The sequence below is a fragment of the Mastacembelus armatus genome, chromosome 9 (assembly GCF_900324485.2).
Source record: "Mastacembelus armatus chromosome 9, fMasArm1.2, whole genome shotgun sequence".
Lineage (NCBI taxonomy): Eukaryota > Metazoa > Chordata > Actinopteri > Synbranchiformes > Mastacembelidae > Mastacembelus > Mastacembelus armatus.
The window spans coordinates 14,700,683-14,716,741 of record NC_046641.1 but is presented as its reverse complement, the minus strand read 5'-3'; the positions used below and the strand labels follow the sequence as shown (position 1 = coordinate 14,716,741).

At 40.4% G+C, this 16,059-nt stretch overlaps 1 protein-coding gene across 2 annotated transcripts in view; it reads left to right on the top strand.

Annotated features, from left to right (window-relative positions):
* Positions 1–16,059, top strand: part of sema6a (sema domain, transmembrane domain (TM), and cytoplasmic domain, (semaphorin) 6A) — a 99,556-nt gene that overhangs the window by 59,722 nt on the left and 23,775 nt on the right. For both annotated transcript variants that reach the window (XM_026321316.2, XM_026321315.2), the window contains exons 7-13: positions 3,152–3,242; positions 4,491–4,610; positions 5,143–5,231; positions 7,617–7,834; positions 9,644–9,775; positions 11,680–11,835; positions 14,298–14,471. In XM_026321316.2, coding sequence (XP_026177101.1) covers positions 3,152–3,242; positions 4,491–4,610; positions 5,143–5,231; positions 7,617–7,834; positions 9,644–9,775; positions 11,680–11,835; positions 14,298–14,471 — 980 coding nt within the window. The remainder of the gene's footprint in view (positions 1–3,151; positions 3,243–4,490; positions 4,611–5,142; positions 5,232–7,616; positions 7,835–9,643; positions 9,776–11,679; positions 11,836–14,297; positions 14,472–16,059) is intronic.

Sequence of the window (16,059 nt, the reverse complement as noted above, 5' to 3'; positions counted from 1 at the left end):
GGTGAAAACACATCCACACAGGCCTTTCTATACTTGCTGCTTTTCCAGAAGCTGTTTAATTGACAAAATGTTCATTGCAAGGAAAGGCAATAACATATAGTGTAAAAGGTAACTGGCTATGCACAAAGTTTCTTCACCATTGTTGTCAATCATTTCAGAAGATAAAGGTTCAGATAAACAAGGTTCTTCCTCTGTAGTTAAAATAGAATAGTATTAAAAGTATAAAATAGCATATATTTTTTATGAGCAGCAAAGGCTGCAGTTTCCTGTTGTAGTGTAAAACATGGTCAGAGAAAAGGTTCATCCACTCAGGGCTTAGAAACAGGTTGCAGAGAAATGGGCCATAACAATTAATTTCCCAGGGAGATGTGTCCTTGTTTGGGTTACACAACTGCTTCCGGCCCAGGTGTGAACTTGTGCACTTAACCTTTGGAGAAGGAGAAGGTTGTCCAGGTGGAAATATGGAATGCATGCAAAGAAATGTGTGGGGACTCAGCTCAGCTGTAAACTGTAGCGCACCGACCTGAAAATGTATCGGTCAGGGGCTGTCAAAGAAAGAATGAGTTTTGCTTTCTTTTTACTTTTCTTTTTCTCCTCAAATCTCAGTGGCTGCCCTTTCTGACACATTCAGGACGAAATCATGAACCAGTTATACTGATAATATTATTTTGGAACCAGCATCAACATACACAAGGACACGCCTTAGCAAATATGCTGGGCTTATCCGTTAAAATAAACAAGTCTAGTATTTCAAGGAAGCTGTTTCAAGTAAACAATTAATAAATGGGACACTGGCTCAGTTCACCCCAGGTCTGTCCTTTCACAAATCCCTCAGCAATGATAAATAAAGCCCATAAAAGAGTCCTCAGAAAGACAACAGAAACACAGAAGCAGAACATGTCTCTCACCCTAAGCACTGAAGCTGAGGCAGGACCAATTAAAACACTCCTGATAGGCATGTTTTGGATCTACATTGTGTTTGTCTAATTAATTAGCATATAGCCTATGGAAAACACCAATGACTTCTTGTAGTAATTAATTCATCTGGATACGCTACACCCTGAGCCAAGGTTACTGTACAGTCATCTACTAAGCTACAAGAGATCCCTACAGAATGATGAGTTGTTAAGGCAGTGCTGACAAAGTGTGACAGCACTACCATTCCCTTCCCATTACTCTGAATTGTGTTTCTACAAAGCTGAAGGACTACTTTCATTTTTGCAGCTAGTGGAGTTGACAGCATAATAATGTCCACTTGGTAAACAAGGTAAAAAAAAATAAATAAATAAATCCACCTGGCTATTTAAACATCAAATTTCTTTATGGTAATGTTTAAATATATTGTGTTTCAGTGCATCAGGTTTATGGATTGCTGTTGCCCCTTTCTAAAATATTGGATATTGCTTTAGACAAGGCTAACAGCATGGAACACTTGGCTGTTGTTTCCCCACACATGCCAACTTGACAGGAGACTGTAGCAGTATGTATGGTGTATCTGCTGCTGGGCTGGGAGTGTCTTCCTCTGCCCAAGAGGCAGGAATAGATCAGTGACAGCCAACCAAGCCCACTAGACAGAGGTCACTGCCTTGGTGTAATCAACTGAGGAGATGGAGGGGTGGGGTTAGCTGCCGTGGCATGAGAGATACAGTATGTGAGTGTGTGTTTGTGACGTCTCAGGGAAGGAGGCAGTGATTGTTTTTGTTAGGTAGCTGACACAGAAACTGCTGACGTTTCCACCTTAACTGAGTTGCTCTGTGGCTCTGTACACACAGACACTCTGATTCATTGGCTGCACCTGACCTTCAGCTACTCCCGTCCCTTATGATTAACTTATCCTAATCTATAATTACAGTCCTCTCTGTCTAATAACAAAATATATCTTCAAAGCAGCTTTGCCTCCATATATTATCGTCTTATAATTTCTGAAGAAACAGAAGGAATGAGAAATCGAGAAATGCGCAGCTTCTGGTGGTTCTGTGTTTGTTGTGAAAGGTCACTTGTAATTTTGTCTGCCAAATCAGCCTCAACAATTTCTCTGGCAGGCTTTTCCAGCATTGCACCGGAGTGTGTGTGACCTTTTTAGTGGGCAGATGATAACCGTTTCCGTTGAGACAGGAATAGAAAACAAAATGACCTGTTTAGAGACCAGAAAGGGCGGCGTAAGCAGTTTGCAGCCTTGGCAAGCTATGCTCTTCCTTGACAGGAGAAAGGGAGAAATTGAGGAAACGAGGAAGTAGGGTATGTGAGAGACAGAAACAGAGAAGAAAAATCATTGCATACTGTGAGATCTGTAGGCAAACAGTATGCTCAGTATTCCTCCCTGACCTCAGCTTCTGGCCAGTGCAGCATGCCTTTTTTTTCTTTACTGGAAAGACAGGATTGCTGGGGAAGGCAAGTCTACCCATGATGAGATAATAGGAATCTTTCACCTGCATCTGATTCACACCATGCAACTAAACTGCTCAAACTTGTTTAAATTTCAATTCACTGAGAATGAAATTATAAATTAACACCATAACTATATGATCTACTATTTAAAAACTACTGTGGTTGGCTAAAGAAATTCTCACATTCAGCGCTCAGGGCTGTGTACCAAGTTTACCAAGCAAGGGGAAGCACAGCAGTAAATGGGTTAAAGATCTGTCTCGAGGGTTGTTGAAATACTTCTTTAACACCAGTACAGTTCAAGGATAAAGGATCACAAGGTGAAAGCAAACCACATTCACCCATACTATGAAACCTGTTACTGTGGAAAATGTCTGTTTTTTTAGTCCTCCCACCATCACTGTTTCCCAGATACTCCCAGATGGGCTGTTTGACAGTTCTCAGTTGGACATCGAGGTGGCATCCATAGTATTAGTTTAGGTCAGAGTCACACTCGTAGCCTGGAAACCTGGTTTTTCTGGCCTATTTTATAATGTCTTACACCACATGAGCACATTGTTTGTAGTAGTGCCTTCAGGTGGTCATTTTGACATTTGAACACACATCTACTAAATTGTTTCCTCCAACTGGGAACTAGTATTTCCTATCTAAGCTGTATTTCAAGCCCATTGTTTGTTGTATGTTTTCTTGACCTACTACATTTTTGTTTTTTGTTATTCTTTTTTTGGAGTTGACCCTTCACCTCATTTGTGATTTGTGACCCTAGATGGACACATTGGACGCTCTGGGAGAAGAGATCAGTGGGATGGCACGCTGCCCGTATGATGCCAAGCATGCCAATGTCGCCCTTTTCGCAGGTAAGATCAAGCATAAAATATTCATATATGCTGGAAAGAAAAGTATTACATTTTAATACCTGTCTAAAGGCTTAACATTGGTGAAACTCAACACGGGTTTTGGTGAGGTGAAAATAGTTTGTGTTATACTTCTACTACTCCCTGAATGAGGCAGAAACATTTTCTCCTATATGTACTTATTAAGCACTGGAACATGGTTGAGCTAGATGGGAAAGTTGAGTATATCTTTATTCTAATGGGAGTACTCTGACAACATGTCAAGAATGAAAGCCAGTCTGTGTTTTGTGCTCTACAGCAAATCATCAAACTTGGGGCCACATTTGCTCTGTGTCAAGAGTTTGCTGTTTACTAGAGCCTTTTGGAAACACATCACTAATACTGTGGTAACATACAAAACTAAATAATCAGTCCACCAGTCTATTTATTGTACTCTTCTGTTATCCTCTTTGTTTCTTGTTCACTCTTCTGATAAGTGAATAAGAATTGAAAATAAGTCACAAATGGATGTGACCAGAATGAGTCAACTTTCTGTTGGTGGCGTGTGAGTCCTCTGATGCAAAGTACCTGCAGGCTGCGAAAGACATCCAGTGCCAATTCATATTTGCTGTGAACCGATTTATGACAGTATTGATGAGCTGAGCCTGCCTGTTTAAAGCTGAGGAGGAGAGCAAACCCATAGCCTGACCAGTTAATGTGTAGCAGAGCTGCTTGGAAGGAGTTGGAAGCACTGAGTAATGAAGAGGGTTCCTCCGACTGCTATCCTTTCAATTATGTAGTTTGAGTTTCCACTGTGGTTATAGCCAAAGCAGGCTGAGGTCATGCTGGTGGTGGATTGTGTTCAAGAAGCATGTGTGTATGTGACTATGGGTTTCTATGGTGCTCTGAGTGTGTGTGAGTGCAGGACTTGTGTTTGTGCATTTCAAGTGTGTTTGTGAAAGTGAGCAATTACAAATGTGCAACAAGTTTAAGTGAGTGTACAGCCTGTTTGTGTCCATCAGAGAGTCTCTTCATTTTGTGTGATTCATTCATTTTCCAGGTCTGAGCCATCTGAAACATTGTTGAGCAATTCTCTGCAGAGAGCAGGAATCTCTGATTGGCTTGAAGTGTTTCGCTTGTCTTAATGTCACTCTCTTCACCTTTTTTCTCTTCCTTTATGGCCCTCTCTGTCTTTCTCTCTACATTCTTTTTCCCTCTCCATCTTGATCTTTCCCCCTTATTGCTCTTTCCGTGCCTGTGTTTCCTCTCCAGATGGCAAGCTGTACTCTGCCACTGTAACAGACTTTCTAGCGATCGATGCGGTCATCTATCGTAGCCTAGGAGACAGCCCGACTCTGCGCACTGTCAAACACGACTCCAAATGGTTGAAAGGTGAGTATAGGACACACAAACAAAGTCCCTGTGGGTGAAGAGTGCCAAGCTGACTGACAAGTCAGGAAACAAATTAAAACTAAGTATGGACATGCCTGATTGACCATATGTTTGTGGGGTTTTTTAAAGTTATATTTATGTGTATATGTGAATTTGCGTCTCTGTATATGAATCTAGGTAGAAGAACAGGAGCACTTATGCTAATGCTACACGCTCTGTTTGACGCAGTCATTTTGCCAACCTGCCCTGGTGGAGTTGATGTAGCCAGGAAATTGCTCTGCCCTGGGGAAAAAAACAAGTGCAAATTCAGCCTGTCAAAACTCAATAGAAATCTCTCTTTCCTTGCATGCAAATAGTTTCACTGATATGATGGATGATAGATTGCAGCACTCAAGGCTCACAGTCTATGCTTTACTTCATAATGTGACAGAGTTATGGCTGTTCAATGGGAAATACGGTGTCAGAACTGTTTTGTCATGGCGAAACACCACTTTGACACACATATTTTATTTTATTTTTTTTTGTCCTGCAGAGCCCTACTTTGTCCAGGCAGTCAATTATGGGGACTTCATCTACTTCTTCTTTCGGGAAATTGCTATGGAGTACAACACAATGGGAAAGGTAAGCACAGGCCCAATTCTTCTGTTTTTGTTTAAACTGTAATCAGAGGTGACTTCCTATTTACCAGGAGAATTGGGAAGCGCCTGAGGAAACTAACAGGATATGGGTGTATCACATAACTTAAAGGAGGCATTCAGGAGCTGTAAAGTGGCCAAAAGCATTTTTCAATAACAGATAAATACTGGGCAGGATGCAGGACTTTAAATAGATAAAAAAAAAATCTGGAAGTCTGGAGATCCCATTTTGAAATCTAAATATAGCTTTGAATTGCATGTCCGCATCCACCCAGCAGTGCTCCTGTTTGACCTGTCGTCTCAAAATTTCCCAAGAGGAATTCCACCCAAGTGCTGCCAAGAAACGAGACAGAGTGGAAGAGGAAAGGTTGAAGAAGAAACAGGCTTTCCTCAGGTTTTACACTAGGGGGACAGTAACAAACATTTTTCCATTAATATTTCCAATTCAGTTTTGGACCCTGCATCAAGAAAGTTTAATTGGATACCAGGTAGAAGAAAATATGTTACGGAAATGGATTGCTCAGTATGTATTTTGTGGGAAAAAAAATGAGAGGAAGCAACCAACACAGAGTGAGAAAGAGAGGGGATGAGACAAGAACAGAGCAGCGTTAACAAGAAGCAAAGAAATAATGAATTTGCTGGCAGAAATGACAGGCATGTGTTATACAGAGTATGAATACAGATCAGGCCTCTCAATCTGCTGGGTGTTTTGAAAGCAATGTGAATATAATTATGCATCTGATGGTGCACAGAGCAATGCGACATTTAGTCACTGATAGCTCTTCATTATTATAAAGTCGAATGGCCTTTTGTGGCCGAATGCAAACAGTCCTCTGTGCTTTATGACAAATTGATAAATCTACTATGGCAGATTTGTGCTAGCTTTATTTTGAATGTTGACTTGTTATGGTATTGTCTGGAAAATGTAAACGGATTAATATTTCATTTCATTCATTAATAATTCATTTGTTCATCGTAAGTGATATATATGTCTATAACACATGGCAGTCAACTTTATGCAGAGAGCCGAAATGTGACATGCCAAACTGTAATATGAAGCTAAATAATAAAGCTGATCATTATTCCACATTCAACTTAATCTCACCTTGTGTAAAACATTTAAAATAATGTCAGTACACTGTAATCTCACAGTGAACAGTGTGTTTCTTAGTTGGAATTGTGTGTTTTTTGCAAATATATATATATATATATGTATATATATATGAATGAATGGGAATATTTTTGTGTAGGCTATGTATGTGTGAGGGTTTGTGTCTGTGTGTGGCTTCCTTTGAGTGTTTGTGCAGGGATCTTGTTTAAATGCCTGTTCGCTTTCATTCACACTGTTTACTCTAGGTTGCAATTTCAGGTCAGGGTTAGATTTATTGCTGTTAAGTATAGTGTGACAACAACTAATTACAATACTGGCTACATGACCCTACGACAGAGTGGTAATTACATTGCCGGTTCCTATTTGAAGATGTATACTATGAATTTTCTGTTGCCAAATTCTGACTCTTTAACAGCATATCAAACATGCACATTTACTTTTTTGTGTCTTTAATTTGCTATAAAGTGATGAAATGTAGGATTAAGACACTGTGGTGTCTCCCAGAGATTTATTCAGTTAATCAGTGCATCAGGGGCCTATAGTGAGACCTGTCGAGGACAACAATCTCAGCACCAGGTCCGTTTACATAGTAGCTGTTAAACAGCTTTCGATTACATCAACATGCCCAATTTTTATGGAAATGTGAATGAATTTCCATTTTTATCTGTGCAGTAGAGTCTGTCCAACCTGTTTAAAAATAGCTTTGAAGCTAACAGCTCCAGTATTTATAACTAACAAACCTTATATAGTTTTTTTAAATCCAATTTGTTTATTGAATAATGCCAGAGCACAAATGATGTAATGTTGAGTAACTTGGAATCTATGGCCTGTTCCTGTTTGCTTTTATTAATATGTATGACCCAGATGTTAGATGGTCATAATGTATAAGCAGGACCCCAACAAGAACCACTATAACTAGCTCAGTGACTGCAAAAAGAAGGCAAAGTATAAACAACAAAGTAGTAGCACAGCACCATTAAATCTCTGATTGAACTGTTACCTTGTGGGTAATGTAGCACAATGCCTAAAATCAACAGGACATTATCGCTGGATAATATGTTCCATTGTATGTTCTGATATGTTCTATTTTGATCCTTTTTTAAATTGTCCATTGTGAGTCCAACAATCTTATAGAAGTATAATGCTAAAATGATGCAATATGTTTTTAATGGACTGCAAAAGGCTAAAAACGTGGTATAAGTAATTATTGAACTCAGGGCTACTTAAATCTTACTTTCCACCTGTGCGTGTTTTGGTCAGGTGGTGTTTCCTCGAGTGGCGAGGGTTTGTAAAAATGATCGAGGTGGCTCACCCCGTGTCTTGGAGAAACAGTGGACCTCCTTCCTCAAGTCTCGGCTCAACTGCTCCATCCCGGGTGACTCCCACTTCTACTTCAACATCCTGCAGGCTGTGACGGACGTTATTCACATCAATGGGAAGGACGTAGTGATGGCAACCTTCTCCACACCTTACAACAGGTACCCTGAAGAAGAGAAAACTTAATAAGCCATTGAAAAACCAACACATTTACTGAACATTAAGAGGAATGAGGTTAGTAACAAAGAGAAATGTTTTGATGAGGTCAGCTGATTCAGCTACTGCCTTTTTTCCTTCATTTCATGGGTTCATGTGTGATAACAGCTGTTTGGCACTTTCTATTTATTAACCCAATTAGCTTACTCAGTTTGAAATACTTTTAAAAATGCCCTCGATTCATCAACATTAGGGCAGTCTGACCTTTGTTAATGTTAGTAGCGTGTGCTCCTGCTGTGCCTCTTGGCGACATGTAATTCCCGAGACAACTGGGTCAACATTTACATCTTCTGTCAAAACAGTTTTGTTGCCCTTTTGACATCAAAGTGTTTAAGCTTATTTTCCCTTTTACAAATCATATTCAGAACTTCTGTAATATTCATGGGCAGGGGGAGTTGTTATCTAAATTGAAAATTACCACAAAGCCATAGAGCTTGGTTGATAGCTTGCACATATTGTAATTTTCCGTTTTATGGCTGCTTTTTAGCAGATAAGACAATTGCTTGTGACAATGCAATTGAGCATGGTTAATGGACATTAAAACCCAATGAAGCAGTGCCTCTGAAATTTTCTATAAGCACCAGTTTTGATCCTGGCATTAATTTTCCATTTCATAGTCAGAGGGTGAAATTAGAGGGAGCACATTTAGACCGCAGGCAGTATTAAAAGAGTTTTTTGTAATTGTCTGTCTGGATGTCTGGTCAGTTTGCTGCCTGACCAGTCACTTTACTAACTGCCCAACTCTCCCACCATCACTATTTAGCTGCCTTGTTAACAGCCTGGTATAAACAGACATATCATTGTCTGACTTTCTGTATATATCCATCGCAGAGGGTAATTGCTGTAATTCAGTAGCTAAGCCAAGAATTAACAGCTCTTTGACCTTGTTCTCTATAATACTGCCCTTGTGTATGCTGTCTCCCAAAAGTCTCCATGATGAGTTTAACCCATGATGCAAGACATAGAAAATGAGATTTTAAAGGAAATCTGATAAAGCATAAACAATTCTTTTTTTCTCTTTTTATTTTCCACAGTAGATGAAGGATAAATAGAAAAGTGACTCAATAACCTGCTATGCATTGATTCAACACAAACAGAAAGCAGCCAGTGGCTTCACAGCTATCACAAGATGGGTGTTTTTCCCCTTAAATGAGCAGCATTAGTTAGATAATCTGTTGTTCATATTTCTTGCCTAACAGTAGACCTTTGATGAACTTTGATGCCTTGAGGCGTTTGGGGAAACCCAGTCTTGTAGGAGAAGGGTAGGGAATGTGTGTCCTCATGAGGCTTGGTAAGCACAGACACTGTAATTCATAAACTATTTTAAGTACACACAATAATACTATGGGTTATGCTCTGAAACAGTATAGAATAGCATTGAAAAGATAATTGGTACAGACATTATAATAATTGCTATTTAAATTTGAACAATTAATCAATGCAATTAAATGAATATAGGAAAATGGAAACGTGTTTAACATCAAATATCTTTTTGTTTAAAGGAGGGAAGTGAGGATAAAGAACTTCACACCTGTTATTAATCTAATCTGGCAAGATCTTGACAATGTTTCAAACTGGAGTGTATCACCCAGTCGAAACATGCAACTCCTAAAATGAGCAGTCCTCGAGGGATTTAACCCCTCAAAACGGGGACTGTAAATCCATTTTTCTGTCTCTTGGTGATAGTCCAGCCTTGGCAATGTGTTTTTTTGATATGTTCAGTCAAGAGGACTGTTTGTGTGTTTTTATGGCAGTATTCCAGGCTCAGCAGTCTGTGCCTATGACATGGCGGAGGTGGCCAATACATTCACAGGGCGTTTCAAAGAGCAGAAATCCCCAGACTCCACCTGGACGCCTTTTCCTGAAGAGAAGGTTCCCAAGCCAAGGTACAACAGCAGTTCATTAACCACAGTGCACTCACTCACACACACACACGCACACACACACACACGCACGCACACACACACACACACACACACACCTACAGGATTTACCACAGTCGCACAAACATACAGTACAGTTTATTTACTCACAGTCTGTCACTTCCTCTCTTTCTTATTATCCCTCTCACACACACACACACATACACATGTGCACAATTGTACACAAGGTCTATCACTCCCTAATGAGTGCACCAGACTTCTTGAATTTACAATGTGCAATACATCCTTACTTTTCTTAAGTCAGGAATTATTTCTATTCCATCCTATGTTACACTGTGTCACACCCACATACTGTGTGCACTCACACCTCTTTTCACAGTTGAGCCCTTAACCCATTACCTCACCTCTCCGCCACACGCAGCTGCAAAGAAGGACTCAGTATCAACAAATGAATCATGAGGTCATTTTACAGATGGCTGCCTAATTCCACAAATGCACCATCCTGATCAATCTCCCATCTATTGCTTGCTAATTAGCGCACTAAGAGCTGGGCACCCATCCTCCAGAAACAAAACAGATTTACTACAAAGATCTGGATGCTGATTATTGTCAGTACACTTTGTGTGTGTGTGCGTGTGTGTGTGTGTGAGTGTGTGTGTGTGAGTGTTGCCATATGGCTCAGAAGGTGGTTCCTCACCACCAACACTGTACTCTGTGCATTCATCTTTCTGTATAGTGTGACAGTGTGAATATGTGTGATTACCCACTTGCCTCAATTAGAACATAATTAGTAGTTTTTGTTCAACAAGGTCAGGTGTTATAAACATCACATATACCTGCCGTTGTTAGTGATGCGATTGATTTCCATGCTCTGGGGTGTTCGGACCTTTTATCTGCAGGCAAACAGACGGGGAGTTGTAACAATGCCACCTAGGTCTGGTCCTACAGCAGACTGTTCCTCCATGTGTTACACTCTCATAATGAATCATTTAAAGATTTTTTGTATTTACTGTAAGAGATGTCTATTTCCATTTTGCTCTCAATATGTCCCCAGACATAAATGTAGCGACAGTAAAGAACATGTTATTGCACTGGCTACGTGTTCGTTTGACATATGGTTCTTAATTTAACAATATTAGCATGGAGGTTAGTTTAACATAGCAGTAGCAGTTGACTTGAACTTTAACTTGCATCTGTTTTCCTGTAATGTAGTGGTTCTCAGGGAGGATCTAGCGTTTTCTAAAAACAAAACAAACTATATTTTCTTTCTAAATATAGTTTCTATATGGACATGAGAGAGGTATGAAAAAGAGGCTTAAGGAATGTTCTTTATGATTAGAACCTACTTTTAAAAACTATGTAAAGGATCATTTTCATGGGAAATGGATGTTTATAATTTAGGGTTTGGTCCTTATATGTTGACAGGGTCAGATATTCAGTGTCCAGCTGGGTAATATTTCTAGGACCTGATGTGGATTATATGGTGTAGCAGGGTATCAAAGACCACGCAGTAAAGGGGTTTTACAAGTTCTCAAAGGTGAGATGACTGCAAAGGGGATATGCTATCAAAAGCAGCTTCTCTTTTCAAGCAGTTCACCAACTCTGTGTAAAAAAGATCAGATAGATAGAATGTCTCAGTGCTTTGTCCCAAGTCCAAAGAAAGGAAGACATCTTATGTCCTCTGCTATGACCCAAGGCTCCGGGAACAAATGTTCAGTAATTTAAAGCTACACTATCATTGTTTTTAGGGAAGTAGAATTTTCTGTTGGAGCTCTGGCCATGAAATAATGGCCATTGCTCCTACAGTCAATGTAGTGTTTTTTCTTTTGTGCTTATTCCTTCTCCTTGTCACATTTTTTCTGTCCTGTCATGCCTCCTTCTGATCACTTTTCTCTCTCCATTTGCAGGCCTGGCAACTGTGCTGGCACTCCATCCATGGAGAGGTACAAAGTGTCCAATGAGTTCCCTGACGACACACTCAACTTCATCAAGATGCACCCTCTGATGGACGAGGCAGTGCCCTCCATTGCTAACAGGCCCTGGTTCCTCAAGACCATGGTCCGGTAAGTATTAGGCACTCTAAAGGCTGTCGTCATCAAAGGTCTATGAACCTCTTTAGCCCAGGACAATAATTAGAAGAAGTGCCGCTCAGAGACTCAACAGCTCATTAAAACACAGTAGTACTCCAGCACAAACCAGCCACTGACCTATTTTTGCTGTAGTACAGGAAACACTGATCTACACTATAGTATCATTCTCCTGTGTAGTAATGTGTTATAGAGTAAATATTTTGGATCCTCAGTGCTGTCTCCATGCTGAAATGTGTGATTTCATATTTTCAGCTATACTTAGTCTTTTCTGTTTGTTAAAATCCTCTGAGGATATTTCAAAAAAGAACACTGGAATAAAAAGTTAGCTGTTGTCCTGTGCTTAGTTTTTCTCCTGTGTTTCTGGAGCTCAGCCAAAAGCCAGTGCACTGTGGTCGATGCCATCTGATCATAAAGGTCTGTCTGCCTTTTAGCTGCCCTGCACAGACACTTCAGCCAGGCTCTGGGGGAATACAGCAGCACACTACCACCCGTCAGCAAGGAAATAACTAGCTGACAGAGCATTTGGTAAAAAGTCAAATAAATAAATAAAGAAAGAAAAGAAAAGAAAAACGAAAAAAAGAAAATCTATTTTTTAATTTGGACCTGCTTCTGAATTGCAGCTGCCCAAGATTTATGGTTAGGACTCCTTGCCAAACCCTTCACAAGCCTCAGTGGTGGTAACATCACTTTAAGCTACATAAAGAATTTTTTAGATTTTACAAATTATTTCTGTCATATCACATCTCGCTGCAACTTTGCTGAGATCTGACCTACATATTGTGCTGGCCTAGTCACATAATGAACAGCTTTTATCAAGGTTATTTCTAACTCTCTATTAGTGCACTACATCATACAACAATATTATGAATAACATAGTCAAACTACTCTATATGATTTGAAATGACACCACAATGACTACAGCCTTGCATTCGAGTCAGATACAATGGTTAAAAGCATTATGTAAGCTTAAAAATCATCATCAAGGCATATGTGGCGGAAGCAGCGTGAGGCCTTTTGTATTGTCTGACCCAGTCTTGATGTGAAACACTACTACTGAGCTGAAGTCAGCTGTAAACAAAATCAGTTATAGGATTTTATACTGGTTGCACCCTGTAGAGGACAACCCAATATCCAGCAAGAGCTTTGATGCTGCAAATTTGGAAAAGCTTTTTTCTTCCTTAAGACTTGCTGTGCTGTGGCAGAGACCTCAGATGACTGGGCACAATGAATCAAACAAAGGGGAAAGACACTCTGAAGAATTCCCCTCTTGAGATTTTTTATTATACTAAATAGGAAAGACAGTAAATGTCTAAGTCCTTGAGGTTTTATTATTGCACTGAATTCAAATCTCATTGACACAGTCCTTGGAGATCCTGTGCACTTAAAAGAGCCAAAACCACATTAGACCTTTAGATAGCTGTCACTGTTGACTGGATAAAACCACTGGCACACAGCATTTTAAGAGATATTTAAAGACAAAGCTGGATCTTCACCCATTTTCACAAAGAGAACACTTATTTTTCATAGAGAGAACCATTAATGAGGTTAAACATGGACTTCTTAGATTTCTGGATGAGATCTCATCTTTAATCTTTAAATCACATCTCCTTCTATTAGAAATCATGAAAACAAGCATTTGCATAATTTAGACTGATGAACTGTTTGTACCTTTTGGATGACTTTAAGAGTTTCTTGGGCTCTGAAACTGTGTATCTGTGACGCCGTGAATACATGGGTAAAAGTAAATGCAGCGGCCTAAAGAGGTATTCCTTTAAACCGATTACTATTTTATCCATCACATACAAGCAAATAACAGTGCACCTATTGAAAACAAACTGATTGGCAGGTGAACTAATTGGAATTGGCTTGTTTTTGGTTTAGATAATAAAATGAAAATTTAACTTCATAAAGATCCACCTGCGAAGCCAGACTGTGTGATCAGCATCTATCAGTTATTAGATACTAGCACTCACAACTGTTGCCTGTTGCTTTTTGTAATGTTCTTTCTTTCTGAGGAATCACCTGATTTGCCCTGCAGCGGTCTAATTATGTTTTTAATAAAATAACAATCACTTTTTGAGATAGAATTAATAGAACAGTTTAATCTCCCCTGCTGTTTCTTATCTCATTTAGATATCTGACATTGACTGAAAGTTTACAGTATAAATATTATCAGGGACATTATATCTCAGTTTTTTTTTTTTGTTGTTTCTTATACTAGTTACTAATACTTTTTTTATTGACGCAAACTTTTGAATGTGGTCCATTAGAGAGAATTCTGTACTGGAGAAATCAAAACAGTAAAATGTAATCCCTCCTGATGTTCTTATCACCATCTGTTGCTCTTGTGGGCACATCTAATGAGCAAATGCATTCTTCTGTTGGTGGGCAAACTGACTGATTAATTGAATGAAACATGGTGTTCTTCATTCCAGGTATCGTCTGACGCGCATCGTGGTGGATAATGAGGCGGGTCCTCATAAGAACCACACAGTTGTGTTTCTGGGATCTGAGAAAGGCATCATCCTTAAATTCCTGGCCAAAGTGAACAATGGCTTCCTGAATGATAGCCTGTTTCTGGAGGAGCTTAACGTCTACAACCCTGACAAGTATGTAGCTCTGGTTGTACATGTGGATGCATGAGAGAAATGTACAGAAATAGAAAAACACACGGATACAGTTGCTACAAACACGCGCAGGAACAATCAATTATTACATATGTGTGTGTAGAGAGAGCATGTGGGTCTTTCCAACCATCACCCAACGGAGCCAACCCACCAACCCACCACCTCCATCAGTACTAGTCAGTTCCCCTGACCCAAGCTACACAGTGAAGCCAGCCAACCAGATGGCTACTCTATCATTTAAAAGTGTTTTATCAGGTTACACTCTGCCCAGCCACAGCTACTAAATTAAAGACATAGATGCTGAGGCTCTGGATAACGTAGCACTGTGGTTCTCAACCACATTGGAGCCAAGCTCCTCCAAAACATCGGCTGATTAAAGGAAACACACGCACTTACCAAGGCCTCTGTTTTTCTTCAGAGCCAGTCTGGAATCTCTTGCTAATACATTACACGGCTGTTGGTGCATGTACGGCGTGTGTGTTGGGTGTGTGCTCGTGAGCGTGTGTTTGAGCTGGGTATGGTGAGGTGAGTTGAGCATTGTTGTGCATTTGGAGAAGCGAATAAGGAAAAATCAGCCACACTATGACCCTGCCAAAGCAAATATTTAGCTGAAGAGTAATGGATGAGGGGGAACGAATGGCAGTACAAACAGAGGAGGGAGAGAGAACAGGGATGAAGACCAGAGAGGAGAGATGGAAAGGAGCTGAGCTGAGAATACATTATTGGGTTAGACAGCTGAGAAGAAGGGAAGGAGGGCAAAAACTTGACAGGAGGGCTTTCAAGGTTACCACTGTTTGTTATCCAACATGCTGCGGCCATGTGACGGGCCGTATGGAGGGGATGAAGGGCAGGCCCTGGCTTCTCTTCTCTACCCTTGCTGCGTCTCCTTCTTGCCTCCTCTCTGTTTCTCCCTCTTTGTTTCCTCTCTACCTCCATGGCTGAGGCCGAACATTCATCGGCTGCTGACCATCTGCTTTAGTCATATACAGTACATGTAAGTGACTTTGCCTGCTTCCCTACATGGTGAATTGCATCAGAGCAGACGCCATTGTCATACAGTAGCCTGTGTAAATGGACTCTAAGCCCGATTTGACCAGGGCACTGCAAAGGGAAGATTAAATCCCAGGAGCTTGATGGCGAGATGGGAAGAGGAATGGGTGGAGAGAAGGGGAGAGAAAGATAGTGACACACCCTAAAGGATTAGAGTGTGCTCCTACGGGAGAGGGGAGACAAAGAACAGCAGGGACAGAGGGATGGACCAATAATGGAATAGGAAAGGGAGGAGGGGTTTGAGTTTGGGTTTTGCAGTTAAGTGCAGTATTATTGCTGACTGTTCACAGTGCCCGCCTGTCTGCGTATCTGCTGTATCTGTATCACCCCTTTCTTTATCTCTGTTTATCTCCCACTCTGTTCCTGACCCCATGTTTCTGAGTCCAACATTATCTCTGTTCTTCCTGACCTCACAGTTTGTCTCCCTGTCACACCTTAATCTTCCGCTTTTTGTCTCTTTAATCGGACTGTTAAATCTTGTTTTGTGACCTCTTACATCCCCCCTCACCAGATTTTTACT